Here is a 20,873-nt window from a genome sequence, read left to right as displayed (position 1 = left end):
ACAAACCTCACAAAAACAGGAAAGGGCACATGTAAGCAGTTCCTTTGTTGTTTGGAGACACTGTGGCATTTTGGCAGATTTATTTAGCTTATTATTACAATGATTAAGAAATCATCGAGGCTTATCTTGAGGAAACTGTGTGCAAACCTTTAGTGGACTTTACGACAAGATCACTTTTTGTTTTGGTCTCTCGTTGGCTTTTAATGTTTATGGAGTCACACTGATAGGAAATAATAACCCCAGCAATCACACACATTCCTTTTAAATGTTTCTTAAGGGCTTTTGTTGATCTGTCTACAACCATGTATCACCACGTTAATGAGATGTCAGGCAAGAACCCTGAGTTTTGCTTTTACACCACTAGATGGACCCCTTATTTCATTTGTGGAAAAAGTGAGTTCTCAGGGTTTTCTTTGACTTAAACGGCCTTAATTCATACCACATGCACACAATTTCTCCAATGCCACTGCATCATAATAACATAATGAGGAAACAAGCCCAACTGTGAAAGATCTTGACATCTAATAACAAGTTAAAATAGCTCCAACGCACACAAGTTTTTGTACTTCCTTGTTGACAACTCTGACGGGGCAGCAAGCCTCTACCTGCATGTGTCACATGGTGGATGGTGGGCGATGCAGTACGCTGGGTGGGGTACAGTTATGTTTGCGCTTGTGTGTGAATGCCTCTGCCAGATTGTGCAAGAAGTGCTTCAACTTTTAGCACTTTCAAAACCACAGAGGTAGCACATCCTACGGGCCACGTGCTTCACGAAGCCCCTGCAGAACGTCCAACTTCTCACTATCACCGCTCAGATCAGATTAGAATCGGGTTTTCGGGCATTTAACCAGCTGCAATCTGCTTTAATTTAACAAAACTGCTGCTGCATTATCAGACGATCAGTGTGGTTATAGTTTTGTAGCCACAAAATCACATGTTCAAGCTCTAAAAATCAAGATGCTGAACAGCTGTTTATTTTGTGATGGTTGTGAATATAACTGTCAATAGATGTCCAGGTTATTATGTGTGGAAGATAATACACTGTCCACTCTCGTTTTATAATCTGATAGACTTTTTTAATCGTCATTCGACTATCTTTTGGTGATCATTTTTCGACGTGGTTCATGTTGAAGGAAAACAAATGCCTTAATGACCTTTAGAATCCAATCTCAAATCAAGGATGTCGTTTGAGGTTTTTGGTTCAGTTCTTGTTGAGTGTGAATCTGGTTTCACCCTGACCCCAAAGATGTCATTTCCTGGATTCAGGGTGGAAGACTGTTGATCTGGCGATGAGCTAAAATAGAACAAAAACAAGGTTTTCCCCCGTCTGTCTGGCATCAACAGGTGCTGTTTAATAACTGTACGTTAAAGGTGACTCATATTGAAATATGGCAGGCGCCTTGTTGGGATTCACGATAAATCATTAGCACCTTCGACTGGTTTCAGGGAAGTGTGTGTCGAAATCAAAGAATGGAAAATGTTAGTGATGCACCTGCTTTCCCTTTTTAGCATTTACTCTTAACAAACTTGGCATTTAATAGGCCCTATATGGCTAATGTGTACACGCTGCAGTAAATAATGTGATCAGTTTTGGATAATTGTTTTTGCTTTTTCGTTTGCTGATCATGTCAGATAACATTCACTCTTGTTTCAGGCTAAACACATTAAAGGCTTTGCTAAATTAGCTTGCCAGCAGACAGTTAAGTAAGAACTTGAGTACGTACCATCACTGAGCTAGTTTGTGTTTGGTTTCAGTTAGCAATTGTTAACATGCTAAAACGCTAAATTAAGATGTTGTCAGCTAACTATCACTCTTGTTACAGGTTTAACATGTTAAAAGCTTCACTAAATTAGCCTACAAGTTAGCCAGTATTCCATAAACTAGCCTACTGTTGACCTTTTAATCTGTTTGTTGCTTGGTTGTCATTTAAGCTACATCCAAATACGGTGTTTTTGAGTTTGAGTAGACTCTTTGAGTACAAGGGTAAGTTTATGATATATGTCCTTTACTGTAACACCTCTTACAGCCTTAGTAGACTATGTGATTTGTGGTTTAATTCTGCTTCCTGTTCATCAGTCGACCGTCTGTCTGCTCCCAAATGCACAACAGATAGTGAAAATTGAATTGATGTGCGTACAAAGAGTGTTAACTGTACAGGAAGCAAAACAAAATTCACATGTAAATGTGTTACTTTCTGCAAACACACACACACACACACACACACACACACACGCACACAGCCATGGTAGAACAATAGTGGTTTCTCACCTAAGAAATTTCACTTCTGCATTATAACAGCTTGATTTACAAGAAATAAACATTCGCCATGATTCATGACAGCAAACGTACCATTATGAATAAATGTACATTATTCTGTCTTTGTATAAAATGATTTTATTATTTTTAATTCACAAAAACACAATCAATTATTCACAAAGCATGTAACTTAGAAACATAGTAACAGCGCAGCGTTGACAAACTCATTTGACACACAAATCAGTGACAACATGAATACATCTGATACATATTACAGGTTACAAAAGCTTGAAATGAACACTATGAAATGGTTTGATATTAGTCATAGCCCTAATATCTTAACATTTAACTTAGCAGATTGATTTCAAGGTACTAGCACGGATCGTTTTCATAGATATGTTGGGGGGGCTGGTTGCTCAGATCTGGCGTCTCCCTGGATCTTTTTGCACAGCGGACACATTGTACTGACACCAGGAGAGATGAGTTATTATAATCATCATAGCAAATATGTAGTTACATATTCATTTTTATTGCATGTTATCATTTTTTATGCGCACGTGTTGTATGCAATTCTTACCTTTACACCCAGATTTCGATGCAACATAGATAATCATCACTATGATGACAAACGCCACGATTCCAACAATGCGGTACGCATACGGGAAGAAAGCAGGTTCTGTAGCTGTGAGATAAAAGAGTGACGTTGACTCAGCATCAAAGAAGCATTGATGCATGTAAATTTAGTTCACGTACAAAGAGAAATTAGTTTTTATCCCGTACAATTATTCTGACGTGGCTCCGAAGTAGCCTCATCAGCATGATCAACACGAGCTGAAAAACAGGTCAGATTGTTTATTTGCCACAGAAACAGTGACGCAGCTTCAGTCTGATTGTTTGGGAAATAATGATGACTTCTAAATTAATCATTAAGTAGCAGTAAGAAAGTTTCAAAAGAATCACTCACCATTCAACATCAATGTGTTTATGTATGTTCTAGGATTCAGATTAAAAATTAAGACACTGTATATATATTTTCCTTACCTGAGTCATTCTTTTGTGTAATACTGGTGTTCTCCTCTTCACCTATATAACAATACAGAGTCTTAAGTCTTAATGATATGACGATAGAACAAGAACTTTATGTCAAAATAGTTATACTTTCAAGCGGAGCACTACAATTATTCAAATGTAAGATGTACAATATGAAGACAGGTTTCTTGGATCAGATCTTTCAGTATACATGTATTAAAATTACTGAAAAAGTCACACTCACCAAAGACAGAGACGTTGATGTTGTGGCTCACGCTGCCTCCACTCTGACACTGATACTCACCTGAGTCGCTCATAAGAATCTTTTTAAATATCAAAAACGATGTCCCTTGTGAATCGTCTAATTCTTTCCACTCTGTTTTAATGTGGCTGCTACTGCTGACATTGACAGGGACATAAGTTGTCCCAAGTTTAGACCAGGAGACTGTTGATGGTGAGTTGTTGCAGAAAACAATTGTGCAGTTAATCCTAAGGTCATCCCCAACTAAAGCTTCATACACTGTGTTGCGGCGTACTCTCATTTCAACTTCACAATCTTCACCTGGAAAAGAAAAATTAAAAAACATATAGTTAAAAAATGACTGGACAGTTCATCCTCACTTAAAAGCAAATATAATAGAAAAGGAACAGTGTCACCAACTGGTTTGTGGACTACAGTTGTGAAGCCTCGAGTTTTGAGCCACGACTTGTCGCCCTAGAGCATACCCTGCTTCATCGCTTAGTTTCCTCTAAATCGATTATTCACAAATAAAATCAACATCATACTGATGAAGATGACTTAAAACTAGTGATTGTAAAAAAATAGCAGCGTATCATGAAGGTCCAGTATGCGTGTTGCTGGTACACTGCAACAGTAAATGCTATTTTGGGAACATTGATGAATGTTGTTTTGGGACTCACTGGCAATTGACCAGTTCAGTCGTTCAGGTATGAGGATGTGTCGTTGTAGGTGTTACGTCATTTTGAATCCCCGCCCAGCAAATTTTTTTTGCACTGAAGGCCTGATGAATTCTTTGCACCACACACTAAAGCTAATGTGCAAAGTCATGTATACATTTTGATGGTTGTCCACTTGATTAAAAACATTTATGTTTCAACATCATCTGTATCTCCAGGTATCTTTAACCGACTGTAAAGAATCAGGATGTAATACTTAACCTTAAGCCCTGAACAGGACAGCAGTGAAACTAATCTAACATTTTGAACATCAGTCAGTAGAGTGGTTCAGAGAAAAAATGGATCACAGAAAACGTTTGATGGGTTTTCTTTTTATGCTGCAGCTGTGACCATCAGACTAAAAATTCAGGTCAGGAAGTCACCCATAGTATCTTTGTGGTTAGATCGCTTCTCTGCCTTGGGTTCTCTACTACCGGAAACAAATTCTCTCAATCCTATGTTTAAGTTTATATAACTACATTTTTATTTCAGTTTTAGATCAGGGTGTGCCGATCTTAACAAAAGAGGGAAGTTTGGGAGAAAGTGCGTCAAAAGATCTGCTCAAATAACAATGAATGTCCAGTGAAAATGACAAATGGACCAAAGTAAAGCTAATTTTTATGATATTTCTGATTTTCTATTTCTTAAATTGTCTTATAAAAGGTGTGGCTGATATTTTTCGTCACCTATACATCCTCTAGGAATCGACTTAAACCTAATTAACGTTAATCTATTTCCGTGTTTAGTTTTCACGCTGCGTTGTTGAGTCCTTGGGTGTGTCTAGAAGAATATCTGTATTTAATCTGTAATTATATTAAAAAACCTTTTCAGTCTTTAAATCCTTTAACACTGCAAAACATAATTTCTTACACATATTTGTGAATACATTAAGCGACAGAAAAACAAACACCGTAACAAAGACCTCCTCTGATTGAGTGATGTAGAAAGAATAACAAAGACTTACTATCAGCGTCCAAATGGACAAGGAGCGCCGCTAAGATGGACACGTGAAGGATCGTCAGGCAGCAGTTAAGTCTCATGGTGGCAACACTTCAAGTACAAGCTATCCTGTTTTGTAGAACAACTAATACTGCAGGTCTGCTCTATATACCACTGTAAGTGACATGTGGTCTACTTCACTTCCTGTTCTTGATTACCATGGTCTGTGTGTTTGCGTACCCCCATTACAGAATATGTTGTGAAGGCAAATACACTTAAAAGACTTATCACGGCCCAAAAAGGACATTTTTGACAAACACACCTTTGAGTAAACAGTACAAAAGTGAGTCAGCAGTGATTGCATCATATATTCTTAATTCCAATCAAACAGTTATGGATACACGTTATTTGATTGCACAAAAATGAGGAGATTATTATTATTACATTCTCTATTAAACAGTTAAAGAAACACAGTCAAAGAGCCGAAAAGGTTGTGAAACAAAATTGCAGAAGCTCAGTAGTCATTCATGGAGTCAGAAAATGAGTCAACAGTTGAAATAGTACCATTTGTACAGGTGAAAGCACATGAAACCATTAATGTTATTAGATGTTATGTCACGGAAAACAATAAATTCAAGTTATGGATGTGCAACAGCACAAAGTGACAGTTTTAACCGGCGGGGAGTGTGTGACACAAAACATTCGAACCAAGATCGCAAACAAGTCCCTACTAGTTGTAGACAGATTGCAAAAATTCTGTAAAAAATACATTTAGTTTGGTAATAGATGGTGCTGCCTTTGGTCTGATGTAATTTTTACTGACAACAAATCCAATGAAATCCCAAAATCCAACACTTTAGTCCATCTGTCCCTACTCTTTGACATCCCATCTTGTCTGTTGCATTCAGCTCCCCGAGCACACTGGTTCTTGCTGAAGACTTTAAAAACAGCTCACAGATTCTTGTAAAAAGTAGCTGAAGGTGGAAAAGTCACGATGTAAGTGTTAGCAAGGTAACAAAAGTAACAAAAGCAGGGTTTCTAAAGTATTGACCAAATGGTGGACAGTTTCAGGTAGGTCTGTGCTGTAGAATCCTTGTGTTGAGATAAAAGAGCTGTCTTTACAGAAAGGTATCTGAAAAACCTTTGAGTTTCGTGTTGCCTCCTGAGTTCTCTTGGATTTGAAAATGTTCATAGTGTCTAGTAGTCTTTAACACGGATTGCAGCGTACTCTGACGTCTCCTCCATCGGCCTACGAGGCCGAGCAGCAGCCCCCGCCGGGAGCTGATGGTTGAGGGCAGCGTACACAAGAGAACTCCCCTCCTCCTCCACCCTATTCCTCGGTCTCTCTCTGTCCTTTTTCGCCTTGCCGTAAACGGGCTCATTGTCTCTCGGTAAAGGCAACTCGTTGGGTTGTGAGGGCGGAGTCGTTGTCCTGATAGATCTCCGAGATGGCTGCTCAGAGGGGTTTCCTCTTGGCAGAGCCTGGAGGTTGGCGTGTGGAAGGGGTTGCTCGACCATGGGGATTGCCATGTACTGCAAACATCAAAAACAGTATCAAAATCTGTAAATAAGTGAAAATGGGATGAGGTGGCTGTGAGTTTGGTGTATCTGTGTCATGTCCTACCTGATTTTCAGTTTGAGTCTCCTTCTTTGGTTTCCCTGCATGAAGACATTTTGGTGAAATTAGTTACTGCTTTCAAATATTTGTGGTATTTTATCTTGGAGAGTTGAAGTCCTCTGTAATGAATATAAAATCTGAACGTCTTACCTTTACACACGTGCATGGATGTGACAGATATAATTATGACTATGATGACAAATGTCACAATCCCAGCAGCAGTGTACACGTACATCCAAAGGCTTTCTTTTTCTGGATTAAACTCGAGGCTGTCTGTGAGACAAAGAGGACATTTGAGGACATCAATGTGTTTATGTATGTTCTAAGATTCAGATTAAAAATTAAGACACTGTATATATATTTTCCTTACCTGAGTCATTCTTGGGTGTAATATTGGTGTTCTCCTCTTTACCTATATAACAATACAGAGTCTTAAGTCTTAATGATATGACGATAGAACAAGAACTTTATGTCAGAATAGTTATACTTTCAAGCACTGCAATTATTTAAATGTAAGATGTACAATATGAAGACAGGTTTCTTGGATCAGATCTTTCAGTATACATGTATTAAAATTACTTAAAAAGTCACACTCACCAAAGACAGAGACGTTGATGTTGTGACCCACGTTGCTTCCACTCTGACAAGAATACTCACCTGAGTCGCTCATAAGAATCTTTTTAAAGATCAAAAACAACATCCCTTGTGAATTGTCTAATTCTTTCCACTCTGTTTTGATGTGGCTGCTACTGCTGACATTGACAGGGACAGTAGTTTCCCCAAATTTAAACCAGGAGACTGTTGATGGTGAGTTGTTGCAGAAAACAACTGTGCAGTTAATCCTAAGGTCTTCCCCAACTAAAGCTTCATACACTGTGTTGCGGCGCACTCTGATTTGATCTTCACAATCTTCACCTGCAAAAGGACAATGAGAGAATAGGTTAATTCACCTTTACTTGATATCTGCTGTAATGGAGCAATTACATCTGACACCAGCTAATTATAACAGAATAATGACAGTGAGCAGTGAACATGAATGACAACAAAAGGTTTTTTAAATCAGGTTTTCTTCAGGTTCCAGCCCAGTCGTCAGAGCATAATGTTGGCATTTTTAATTTCTGCAAAAACCACAGACATGTTCAAATTTGCATGTGACTCTTACATATCATATCAACATTTCTACAATATGTGTCAAGATCACATTCACAATTCATGTTTATGAGCTGACTTTCAGCTCACTTTGCAGCAACAATTCCAAAATGATTAAATTAATTATATTAACACGACTTGGACTCTGATAAGCATGACCCGGTTACTCAAGATCCACACACCTTGTTGTGAGCAGAACTATTTTCTTTTCCGTATCACCACACTGAAGGAAACGTGCATCTAGTCATTTACGAGCAGCTAGCAAGCTAAGCTAACTAAGCTAGCTCACATTACAGCTCAGCCAAGGCGGGTGCCTTTAATGTTCACCTCCCACCCTGTCACGAGCACGAGCCTCTCGTCCGCATGTAGACGCACACTTCCTTCCGCCAGGTGAAAGAGGTACTGAGTGTTGTTCGGTAGAACGAAAATTGTTCCTTCACGAAACTGCACACAGCAAGGTCTCCGGATTATCGTGAGAGAGCACCACAACCTGTGTGCCATCTAGTTCCATTATATTTGAGAGAAGGTAGACATCCCTACGGACGATTACTGTCGCTTTAAGTGCTTTTTGCTAGAGTCATCACTTGCTCATTTTGAGACGATGAGCCTCCTAGCTGCGAGCAGCTGCGACAGTGTTTGCTGCAGGTGTGATGGAGCTGATTGAAACCCCACAAAAAGGTTGATTACGAACACGATTAGTATGAAAGGGAAGTGAGAGTGCAACTCCACCAAAAGTGCAGTGTCTCAAGGGGGAACATCAAACCCACGTCTGAATTTCACCTGTTACAGACCCTGATATCCGCTGAGTACTTTGCATAGTGACTTCTGCAACATTTGTTCGATTTAACATTAAGCAAGCCGTCTATTGTTTGTGTTTGTTGACCTACGCATATTACATGATGTTAAAGGGTCAGAACACTGTTTGAAGCTAGAAAGGTGGCAGGGTCTGCCACTTATAAACAAAGTAAAACAGTATGAAAGTGTGTTTATTCAGTTCAGGATGTTCGTTGCATCTGCTGACGATGATCATGTGATATGACTGAGAGCTCCAGAACAGTTTCGAAATGGACCTTGCTGAAAGGAGTTTTGCCTTGAAATGTTTGCTCACATAGGTGTATTTTTAAATGTTGGTGGCTCAGTATTAGTCATCTATAAATAATACCTGTTTTGCCCTCAGACCACAAACAAACAAAAGGAAATCACAGCATAGACTTATAGATAGATACATGACTAACACTTTTCTTTTTTTAGAATAAGAAGTCACACTGGTAGTTTTGACCGAGGGAAGACATATTGCATACCGGAAATGATAGAATCTATCAAGCTTTCTTATCTAAGTCAGCAATTCAAATGCACAAGGAACATTAAGTGGGCAGATGAGTGATTAGGCTAATGAGTACTTGTTTTTTTGAAACATATTATCTTTGTTAAAATCTCATTTTTAATTTTTTCCGTCGAGCTCCCACACAGACGAAAAAAACCCTCCTGCTGTGGGAGAAATGAACCGAAAGTAGCATTTTTAGCATCCGAAACAGACATTGTGCAGTTTTTATGTGTTAGTTCTACAGATATTCATGCTGAAATTTGCATAATCTTAAAGATAAGCACATGAGGAAAGAGAATCCTATGTCAAACGCGATAACCCTGTATCACTCCACGATAACAGCTTAAAGGTGCACTATGTAGTTTTGGGGAAGAAGAAGAGAAGAGAAAGATCTTCACTGACTGATTTTTTACACCTAAACAAACCAAATAATCAAACTCCTGAACTGAATAAACACACTTTCATACTGTTTTACTTTGTTTATAAGTGGCGGACCCTGCCACCTTTCTAGCTTCAAACAGTGTTCTGGACCTTTTTTTTTTTTTTTACTCTGAGAACAGCTTGTTTATTCACTTATGGAATAAAATAAATATTTCTGAGTTTTAATTATTACCTCATTAATATTAAAATTACATAGTGCCCCTTTAACCAGATCTAGGATCCACATCAAATTGTACTCACTCATAGATACCAGCCACCTAAATACATGTTAATTTCATCAAGATCCACGCATTATTCCCTGAGAAATTGCCGAAAATTTTGAAAAACGCATCTCGCAATGTTCAAAAAACGTCCTGGATCCGTCCCTTTTTCCAGATCCACACCAAAACATAACAGGGTCTATTTTAGGCTGATTTTGTGGAAAGTGAGTAGTTTTTGTGCTGTCCTGCTGACAAACTAACCAACCAAGCAGCAAACAAACGGACACGGGTGAAAAGATATCTTTATAACACAAGGACATTTTAGATATCCGTTACGACTTTCTTGACAAACTGAGCCGCTTGTTGGGTTTAGAAGACTGAACTTTTAAAAACTGTATAAGCTGCCTTGATATTTTTAAAATCTAAATCCTCTAGCACTTTAAAGTTCATGACCTTCACTGAAATCCGGCCTCCATCCCTTGCAAAAGAATTTTAATAGTGGTTACTCAAAAATAAGCTGACTTTTTAGTAAAAAAGCCTGATTTAACACATAACAAACCTGCAGAGGAAGGAAAGTTAACACTACAAAAACAGTGAGAAAGCCCAGTATGCAAAAAATGATAACTTACCGTCAGCGTTTAAGGTGAGAAGCAGCGCTGCCAAGATGGACACACGCAGAACGGTCCAGCAGTGGTTAGGCCTCATGATGGGAACACTCAGACAATGAACCGTCTTCTTCCAGTCGCAGCCAATCCAAGTGGGAAATGTTCCTCCGAGCACATTATCATTTTATTGAAAAACAGAGAAGTTCTGCGGCGCCGATGTTCAGCTACATGCTGCTTCCTCTTTCTACTTTCTGTACACTCCCTAACTCTGCCTCTTTCCCCTTTACAGCGAGAGCAGTGGAGGGGAGTAAAGGTTGGTGGGTGGTCTCGCTTCTGCAAAAGTTGCAGGTCCAAATCAGTCAAACGTCTCAGATTAGGGGGTTCCCGCAGTTTCAGGTGAAGACCCTGCTACGATACATCTACAGCAAAGACTTCATGTTTTACTACAGTCTCCCTCTCTCTCATATAACCTCTCCTTTCATTTCCGAGTCTTGTGTCAGTCTGCGCACCTTCATCACTTCTTGGCTGTGTCTGTGGTTCAGACTTCTTCAGGCTGACTTCCTCTCCCCTCTCCTTTTCTTTCATGTTCACCATCTGCATCTCCTGCAAACCCGTGCACAGCAGTGCGTTGATGTGTGCGTGTGGTTTCTATCAGGCAACACCATCAGCCTGTGGACTGCCTATCAGTCAGTGTGTCAGCCTCATTCAAGGTTTGAAAGGACCACTTCACCAACCGTGCACAGCCAGTTTGGTTTAATTGACAGGAAAGTCTTCGGCTTGTGAGATGAACGTCGTCTCTGGCTCTAGAGGGAGCTCTGAAACGACGCTGACGATGTCAGGGTTGAGGAGACATGATTCAGCTGTAGTATGGGAAATGTAGGAGCCAGTGTTTTAGGGGCTTTTCTGCTTACATTTTAACTATTTTTTAAAAACTATCTCTTGTAAATCTTCTAAATTGCGTCCCTTTAACCCTGACCCTGACCCTGAAGATATAAGCACAGTGGAGGGAGAGTACCAAAACCTGGAAAAATACTCACTACCACTTTAGGCCCATTTCAGTTCCCAAATAACGGTTTGTTGTGGTCCGGAAAAACGTCAGACGATATGTCAGTGAATGTGACTGAACATAACATGAATAAATCTAACACGACATGACTTAACCCTTCCTCATCTGTGAACATTTATGAGTTACGTAGATAGATTTTCAAGACACCAACTCCCATGATCCCAAGCTGCTTACATCTTTTGTTTTGTTTTGATTGAGAGACAACTGGCAGCAGAAATTACATATTTTGAGTTAAAGCAAGTTGAAATGCTATAGGTGCGCTGACTCTGCACCATACAGGACTCCAAGGTGCGACTATTTTGGTCGCACATGCACCCAAAAAGCAAACATTCAGGTGCGGCTAAACATTTAATTGATCACACTGGTGCGCCGGAAATTTAGCAGATTATTTTTTAAATATTTAAGGTTATTACTATTTCTTGTGATGAAGGTATGCATGTATTAGCTGTTATTTATTCCTGCTAACAATCCTTAACATAATGTGTTAAAATGAATTATTGGTTGTACCTAAATTATGTGCTCGTGCACCTAAACGAAAAAAGTTAGGCGCACTTGTACAACCAAGTTAGTCTGGAGTCATATTATGAGGGTTTTGTATGTTTTACATGTAAAATATCATTTTGCGTGTAGCTGTCAGATAGTTATGGCTCTCTATGAAATGAAGGGAAATTAAAAGATTAAATATCCACCTATTGTGTACAGCTGGGAAGAAAGGCTTATGTTTGATAACAACGTCGTTATGGGTACCCATATCTGGAAAAATACCTCAATAAATGTCCTGTATTCAAATTGTTACCCACATAAAAGTATATAAGTTTTAGTAAAATGTATTTGGTTTGGTCAATATGGCTCCAACACAGTCGTGGGTTAACTTGACCCTGTACTAGTTGTAGTTACGTGGTTGTCTGACCATTAGTACTGGTTAAAATTAACTAAGTATTGCATAAAACTTTTTACCCAGTGTTTTTAGTGTGTGCTTATGAGCAAACATAATATCTCAATGTAAAAAATACTCCATTACATATCTTGAAATCAAAATATTAAGTACTTGGAATAGACTTCCAGAGTATTGTAGCATATAGGCTACCTAGCTTACATGTTTAGGCTAACTTTTGGCTTATTTACTGACGTCTTTCGCTAATTTTACCTACTTTATATCGTGACTAGTTTTATTTGTAACACTGCATCACATTTTAAAAAGCAGAAGAAAAAAAGAAAGTACTCAATTAAAGTACATGTACTCAACTTTGTACTGATGCAGTACTTGATGCTAACAACGCAGTTACTTTCCACCACTGGAACACTCACCTGTGGTTGTAAATATCTCAGGGGAGAAGATGAAAAAGTACATGTGATTTAGCGATATATTCACCATTCGAGCAATGAGTCAAGTACAGTTATTTGGCGTGAGAAAAAAGTCAATGTTGATGAGAAATAAGTCGAATATTTCTTGAACAACAGCGCAGATATGTGGCCTTCGCGATCAGTGCAAGCTGTCAAAGTGGTAACGACTGCGCATGCGCACTCTCTTTACGTAATGACGTGCATCCATACGTCTCCGACGAGCCGAAAATGGCGGAGTACCTGGCATCCATTTTCGGCACAGAGAAAGACAAGTAAGTTTTATTTGATATTCACTGTATTTAGCGCCGAAGTGATGGGTTTTAAACAAAGTACGCTTGGAGTGGTTCTTCTACGTCGCCAGCGGGGCTCGGCTTGTAGCCGCAGCTCTTCTGAATGTCCTCGTCAAGCTTACATTAGCAACAGGAAGCTAACACTCGGCTAACGCATTGAATGAAACTCAGGAAGGCACCTTAGCTAACCTACAGCTACTTTGCGCCAAACCGGGTAGTTTAGCAAAATATTCACTGATTTATTGTTACACAGGGAAACAATGGAAGCATACTTTGTAGGTTATTAAATAACCAGGCACTTGGTTAGTAGCTTGGTTAATGAATGAGCTTGTTAGCAGAGTAAGTGCCCTGCTCAGGCTGGTTGTTTTTGTTCCGTCTCACCGGTGGAGAGCAGCAGAATGCACCCTGCACATCTGTGACCAGTGATTTAACTTAAGTTATTGTACATTCATTGCAATAATGTAACTACTACTTAGATAAAGACTACCGTTCGTTCGAGGGGTGCTATCCAAACTAGCAAAACAAAACAGTGAGCTAGCTTAAAGTTGTTAGGATAGCAAAGCAGGGGCAGCTACATTCATTTTATCCATTCAAATAAGTGGAGAGTCAACATAATGAATAATTTATATGGTGATTGACAGTTTAATACCAAGACATTAAGTGAACAAATATTGTGTGTAACTTAACTCTGAAACAGTATCTAGTTTTGTATCATAAATCATGTGCTGATAAATTGCCCTGTTCTAACACATAGTAATTGATCTAGTTCAACAGGTGGTTCAGCAGGTAGGCCAAGGTTGGGTCTGGTGATATAATTTATTTCTATATTGTAACAAAACCCCATGAAAACGCCGGAACAAACAGTGAGTTAACATGGTGCCGCTTGTGGATCCAAAGCTGGATATAGTTTAATCCCTCGGAGTCATAAAAAAACTATTAAAACACACCATTGAGTCACACTTTTGCATGTCCCTTCATTATAACGAACAATGTATTTTCATTTTCCTTCTTTAATCAGACCCAGTCCAGTCAGTCTTGGTGCCCTAGGTTCTCATTAGTGCACAAAATCTAATGCTGGAAACAGTCAAACTCAAAATACACTGTTTACTTCAGTTCAAGCAGCGTCGTCTAAACACTGCAGTGGCTGTTTTCAGTAATTACTTGAAAAATACAAGTATATGTTGAACTGATATAAAACAAATGCACTAGCCACAGAGAGGCTGGAGAACTTGGGAATTATTTAACAGACTGAGTCTGACATTGCTATTTGCGTAGAATTTTTGAGCAGTAATATAACATTTCAAATATCGTCAGCTGGATCTTGCAACAAATGAACTGAAACAAAAATAAACTGAGTATGATGACACTGTTACTTTTTTCCAGGGTCAATTGTTCCTTCTATTTCAAAATTGGAGCTTGCAGACATGGAGACCGCTGCTCGAGATTGCACAACAAACCAACCTTCAGCCAGGTGAGGTCCCAGCACACTTCTTCTCCTAAAATCAAGGTCTTAGTGTGTGTTATTGACACATTTGGCCTCACTTATATAGTACTTTTCCCACTTCACAGACAAACACTTAACAGTTGGCCTCTAAACCACCCACCCAAACACATACTCATACACTGCTGGTGGCAGAGCTGCCAGACAAGGCATCCCTGCCCACTGGAAGCAACTTGGGGTTCAGTGTCTTGCTCATATACACGTTAACATGTGGACAGGAGCAGGGGATTGAAGGACCAACCCTGTGGTGAATGGTTAACCAGCTGTGCACCCTTATTACAAGTCATATAGCTGATCTAACCAGGGGATACATATGTATGAACACACCACAATTCTTGAAGCTGATATGTGTGGGAAAATTAGGGCTGCACCATATGGTGAAAAAAATCGTATTGTGATTACATAATGATTCATGATTAGTGGGCGTCTCTTCAGCACTACAGAACTTTTTAATGTTTGTCACATATTGTCCAAAAATTGGAGCTTCTTGCAATTTGGATATTTCAAGAAGCTCCAATTCTTCTCTTGGCCTTTTTGCAACTTTGAAAATATTTTGATTAATTGCGCAGCTCTTGTGAAAATATTTAATATTCGTCTAATGGATGAAAATGTGCAGTTCTAGTTAAGTATACTGGCTGTAATCTCTCAGACCTGGCTCGTTTCTCGAGTCAAAAGTGTTAACGTGCTGTGGATAAGCTACTTCTTCGAAAATTTGTTTTGTTTTTAAATATGAACTTATGTATGAGTAATATGTGTTCAAATGACTAAAATTGTGGTTAATGTGTCCAGTAATGACATGCTCTGTCTTGCATTTTATATTTTGTTATTTTCCATTACTAACAGTTTGTGTTTTTAGCTCATTTTTTGCAACTATGAACTTCACCCATATCTCAGTTCGTTCTTTTTCAGTAAATTAAATTTTCAAGCATTCTTTTTTTTTTTAGTGTTTTAAAGAGGTTATTCTGAAAGAGAGTGGTCTTATGTGTACATGTGGAAAAGGTTTGGCACACAAATGCAGACTGCTGAAAGCCAGGCCGAATTATAGGCCAATATAACTTAACTTTGGCTTTAGGGGGAATTTAAGGTATGATGTGGTTGAGCTTAACCCAAAAATGGAGTATACGAACATGTCGTAACCAAGCTTTCTTAATAAGGAAGTAAGTAAAGCTTATTTAGTTTAGCATCTTTCACATTGGCAAGGTCATAAAGTGCTTCCCAAGACTGAAATTTAGTTAGAAATTAAGACAAGAGAAAGAGCAAAAAGAAAAAAAGACATTAAAAACTCACAAAATGACAAACATAATTTCAGAGGATGTTGTGCAAGCATGACTGTGAAAACAATGTAAACAAGCTAAAATAGAAACGGCACAAAACTCCAATCCTGTCTAACCACATACTTCTGTTCCTTCACCCGCAGACCATCTTGATCCAAAACATCTACCGTAATCCTCAGAACAGTGCACAGACAGCCGACGCTTCTCGCTGTAAGTTTAAACTTTGTCAACAACCTCCCTCTCTGTTTCCTAAAAGTGGTGCTCACATATAACAAACAGACATGAGGTGCTGCTTCAGCCCTGCAGGCTTGAGGAGACCCAGCTGGGAACCCATTATCTCCCAAAACCAAACATTCAGACATTTGTCAGTTATCACCTAATACCAATAAAAACACCTGCTTCTGTTGTTCAACCTTGTGTAGCTGAACTGTCACATGGTTCACAGAGTTTAAGACTTTAAGTATCTGAACTGTGACACCAAAACAAACTGTTCTCAGTTCAGAACATTCAGAACTGTGTGTTCAGTTGATATGTTGAGCTAAAGCAGCACCTCTCATACAGGTAAGTGTGTCAGTGGGCAGGAGGGCCTAGAATTGATTTGTCTGTTTTTTGTTTTGGGATGCATTTTTGAATCATGCAGTGCATTCACTCTGCCATTGATCAAAGAGACAGTTTTGAAAAGAAGGATCTAACCCCAGTTGTAAAAGTGGCCTCTTTTTTTTAAAAGGATAATTCCACCAATGTTTTTTTTAGTTAGTGGTTATAGGTATCAGCTGGGGAAAAAATCCATATCGTGTATCCCTAATTAAAGTGTGTGTACAGGTCTTGCTTGGAGAGTACTGCTGCATATGTGAAAAAAAGTAGTGTAAAGCCTTTTGTGGCTCCAGAGGAAGCTGCATGTAATCTGATAAATTGCCTCCACTGATGTCACTCAATGGCTAAGTTGCACTGTGGGTAATGTAGGCACAAAAGGCTTTATACCACTTTACAGTAGTACCCCCCAAAAAGACCTGTTAACACATTTAATGTGTAAAATCGGTGGACAATGCAAGTTTTGTTTTTGTTCTGTGTCCTCGAATGTTCTCTGCAAAGGCGGTTGTGTGCTTGTGCCACAATTCGGGACAATTTGAAGTCGTAAAAGATTTGGGACACCGCTTGAGCTCGTTCACTTCCATTCAGCGCCAAATTACAGAGGAGAACAACTGTGGAGAGAGTGTTTTATTATGTCTGGATAGCTTCCAGTTGTGTTTTGCAAAGTTGTGTCAGAGCAGTAAACGCAAAAAGAGCCAAGACAAAAGTCGTCATCTTACTTCAACTTTTCAGCTTGTATAAAAACATCTGTATCAATATGTTTTTGAATTGTCTTGTTTTTACTTCACTTTTAATACATTCTGTTGTCCTACTTTCAAGCTAAACAAAACCAAAATGTTTATGCCATAGTCTTTTATATAAAATGGGAATTAAAAAGTAAATGTAGGGGAAATGGAGCAAATATCTCAAAACATAAAATACTTTGAAATGATCTACAACACTCTAAAAAGAGGGGCACCTCAAATGAAGATCTTGAATGCAGCGTTATCTATCACATAATTAGCTGCAAAATTTACTGACAGAAACATTTCTAATCACATTTTTTTCCTCCCCAGCTCTTTTTCCTGGTTGATTTATGTCACAGACGTTTACGTTTTGTATTTCAGACCATTTCCCTTCTTGAACATTTACCTTCATAACCTTCAAAACTCTGCCCAGTCTGCTGATGGTTTACACTGTAAGTTCTCCCTTCATCTGCAGGACCCTCCAGCACCGACTGCACTTAATTTAACTCTATCACACCTCCCCACATAAATCTGGCTTAGCGTAGGAACATGTCCTCTAGAGATGTGTAACTTCCTGGAGATAGAGTAACAGGCCACATGCTGTTTTGCATGTTTTCCTGGCAAAACTACCCGAGTCATTCTTGTGCAATAATGTGCACAGTTTCTATCAGATCGTCCATTTGCTGATGTGAAACAGATGTAATAGCTATAATTGACTTACTGTTTCTGTGTTCTTTGCTTCACACTTAACAGTTTGACATTGAGTACACATTTTTCGCTTCTGGTTCATTGAAGCCGGTTTCTACTGGTGCTGCCCCCAACTTAGAAACTCTCCTTCATGTTCTAGCCAGGGGTTGTCATGAAGTAGTAAACCTAAAAACACATTTACTGTAGTGTTGTCACATCATACCTTCCTGCATATCATGTTACACTAACAGTTAACAGAGAAGGTGAAACACTGGCAAATAATTTCAAAGTAAAATGCAAGTAATCAGGAGAATGCTAAGAGGGGTCAGCTCTAGTTTAAGCTGAAAAGCCATGGGAGAGAGAAGAATGTTTCTAGTGACAAATAACATAAATGCAATTATCTACAGGGTGTAACTGTTATAGCAAGAAGTATTATATTATGTTGCTACAGTTAGATTGAAGCTAAGGTGTCACACAGTCTGTTTTGAAGGCTGAAGCTTTTACCATGAGTGTCCATTAAGCTTTGCACTGACTGTCCCCTTGTTGACATTTCGTAGGCGCCGTCAGTGATGTGGAAATGCAGGAGCACTATGACGAGTTCTTTGAGGTGGGTGACCTGTGCCGGTGTCACGTCTTCGTTCCACATATTGCCTGATTTGACGTCACACCTGTGTTTGACTTTTTTTATCACAAACTTAAAAAGAGACAATTTGGTCACCATTTTCTACAAAAAAATGTTTCTCTTATTATCTAGATAAAAATAAAACGAGAAGAACCTTTTCGACGTGTTGATTGTTCTTCTCCTCTTTTATTATTGTTGTTATTATTTCCCTCACAGGAGGTGTTCACAGAGATGGAGGAGAAGTACGGAGAGGTGGAGGAGATGAATGTGTGCGACAACTTGGGCGACCACCTAGTCGGCAACGTCTACGTTAAGGTTTGTGATGCATGTATTTATAAGAAAAGTGGAGCTAAAACATTAGTAGTTTAAGCAGTCCTTAGTGATTATTTTCATTGTGTAGTTCCGTCGTGAGGAGGACGCTGAGAAAGCAGTCATGGACCTGAACAACCGTTGGTTCAACGGCCAACCCATCCACGCAGAGCTCTCCCCCGTCACGGACTTCAGGGAAGCTTGCTGCCGTCAGTATGAAATGGGGTGAGTAACACCTGCTAAAGTGTAGGAGGACCGGAAACTACCCATTTATGTTTAGAAAAAGCAACAAAATGCCCTCCTAATGTAGTTTAAATGAAATGCATGCTCTGTAACACAATGTATTCTGTGAAAATCTATAACAATTACCAATACATTAGAGTGAGGTACTTGACAACAAGTTGACAGTCATTTTTCAAATGACAGAAACCAGAAAAGTCCGTTCACGACCAATTTAAAACTACCTGGTGTTGATTTTAAGTTGTTTCTGCGAGTGTGTTAAATATTTGAAACATTTAAAGGTGCAATATGTAAGGATGTATATGTATTTGGGTCAAAACATTCAAAAAGTAACCAAAGCTACAAACAAAATGTGAAGAAATAACTGTATTGAGCATACAGCAGAGACTTCTGTGTACTGCTTTGAAGAGATATCTACTGAAGATAGCATGCTAACCTGCTAACATTGCAAGCAGTGTAAACACAACACTCCCCTGGTAGTTTGGCTAGCTGCAGGGCCAACTGTGCTAACAAGATAACAATAGCTGCACTCATTAATGTGTAAATACAATACAGTTGGCAGTTGTTTTGATAAATGCTGCCCCTTTTTGTTGAGAGTATAAATACAAGGTGGCCAATTCTTACATTTTGCACCATGAAACTGGCAACTGGAAAATGTTTTTTGCTTAAATGTTGAGCGTGCAGTGCAATGGCTGTAGAATAATGCCACCATCAACGTTGAGATCCGTTCCCTATAAACCTCCCCTTCACTTTGCTCTTCTGTCTGCCACCGGGCATGTAATACTGACTGCAGGCTGGCACCATTTATGTCTGCTTCCACGTTTCCATTATAGACTAAATGATTGGTTTTGTCTTGTATTGTTGGTAGTTACTACTCTGAGATAAAAGGAAAAGATCTGGTTATTTTTGGACTAAAGGCGCCAACATCAATATGACTTGGAGGCACTCGGAGGGGAGGAGTTGTCTGGTTCCACTTTAAGTTGGTCAGGAGCTGAGATGTTTGGTGTTTTTGTATTTTGATATTACACATAGTTAGCTGCAAGAAACTTTAACAGCTGTGTCTATAAACCATGTGCCATACAAACCCAATCCTTAACATCATTGTATATACAACGTGCCTGTGTGTGTGTAAGGGCATCAGTTACAGGTAGATAAACACGTGTGGTGTTTGCAGCAGGTTAGTGAGGTGGGAAGAAAGTCCATCCTGCAGCTATGAAATCCAAGAAAAACCTTCACTGTTCACTCTGCAGCTCAGGCTGAGTTTAAACTGGGTAAAGAGGACAAGTGCCCCAAGACTCCAGCAACTGAGGGGCCTCGAAAGCTCCAGACTTACTGCCTATAAACTGGTTCCAGCTATTTTAATTGGAAGCTTGTTTGGGAATATCCGCCACTGAAGCCCAATATCAACTGACATGATAAGAGCCCTAAGGTGGTTGAGGTGTTTTCTTTATTATCTTATGTTTACATGACGTGTTGAAGATGCTCCTTCTTCAGACTTTGTGTTTATATGTTGCATTTGCCTCTATTGTTGTACAGTTAAGAACACCTGAGGCTAACATAGAAAAACTGTACATACTGGTTTTTTTTTGTCTCGATTAGCCTCAGCAGGTAGCATTCAGTTTGCACATGTTCTTCAGGAAGGCACTGAAAACGTACCAGCTGCATGGGAACTGTGTGAATTATCACATTTTTCTTTAAAACACAA

The 20,873-nt window shown here is 39.2% G+C and overlaps 2 protein-coding genes across 3 annotated transcripts in view; one reads left to right on the top strand and one right to left on the bottom strand.

Moving 5' to 3' along the window:
- The window catches only part of LOC140992033 (splicing factor U2AF 35 kDa subunit-like), a 69,214-nt gene that overhangs the window by 47,616 nt on the left and 725 nt on the right, over positions 1-20,873 (top strand). Inside the window, exons 1-6 of one of the 2 annotated variants that reach the window (XM_073462251.1) lie at positions 13,158-13,201; positions 14,603-14,690; positions 16,138-16,204; positions 18,555-18,604; positions 18,836-18,934; positions 19,020-19,153. In XM_073462251.1, coding sequence (XP_073318352.1) covers positions 13,158-13,201; positions 14,603-14,690; positions 16,138-16,204; positions 18,555-18,604; positions 18,836-18,934; positions 19,020-19,153 — 482 coding nt within the window. Of the gene's footprint in view, positions 1-13,157; positions 13,202-14,602; positions 14,691-16,137; positions 16,205-17,740; positions 17,763-18,554; positions 18,605-18,835; positions 18,935-19,019; positions 19,154-20,873 lie in introns of those variants that run through there. The other variant, XM_073462250.1, reaches the window with a different exon arrangement.
- On the bottom strand, positions 5,533-11,038 carry LOC140992151 (B- and T-lymphocyte attenuator-like). The gene is made up of 6 exons (XM_073462417.1): positions 10,544-11,038; positions 7,398-7,715; positions 7,171-7,212; positions 6,951-7,073; positions 6,807-6,841; positions 5,533-6,715 (listed from the first exon to the last, which is right to left on the bottom strand). The coding sequence occupies exons 1-6, from the start codon at positions 10,617-10,619 to the stop codon at positions 6,380-6,382; spliced, it is 930 nt and encodes a 309-aa protein (XP_073318518.1). The 5' UTR covers positions 10,620-11,038; the 3' UTR covers positions 5,533-6,379.

The sequence above is a fragment of the Pagrus major genome, chromosome 24 (genome assembly GCF_040436345.1).
Source record: "Pagrus major chromosome 24, Pma_NU_1.0".
Taxonomy (NCBI): domain Eukaryota; kingdom Metazoa; phylum Chordata; class Actinopteri; order Spariformes; family Sparidae; genus Pagrus; species Pagrus major.
This window is presented reverse-complemented; position numbering and strand designations above follow the sequence as displayed.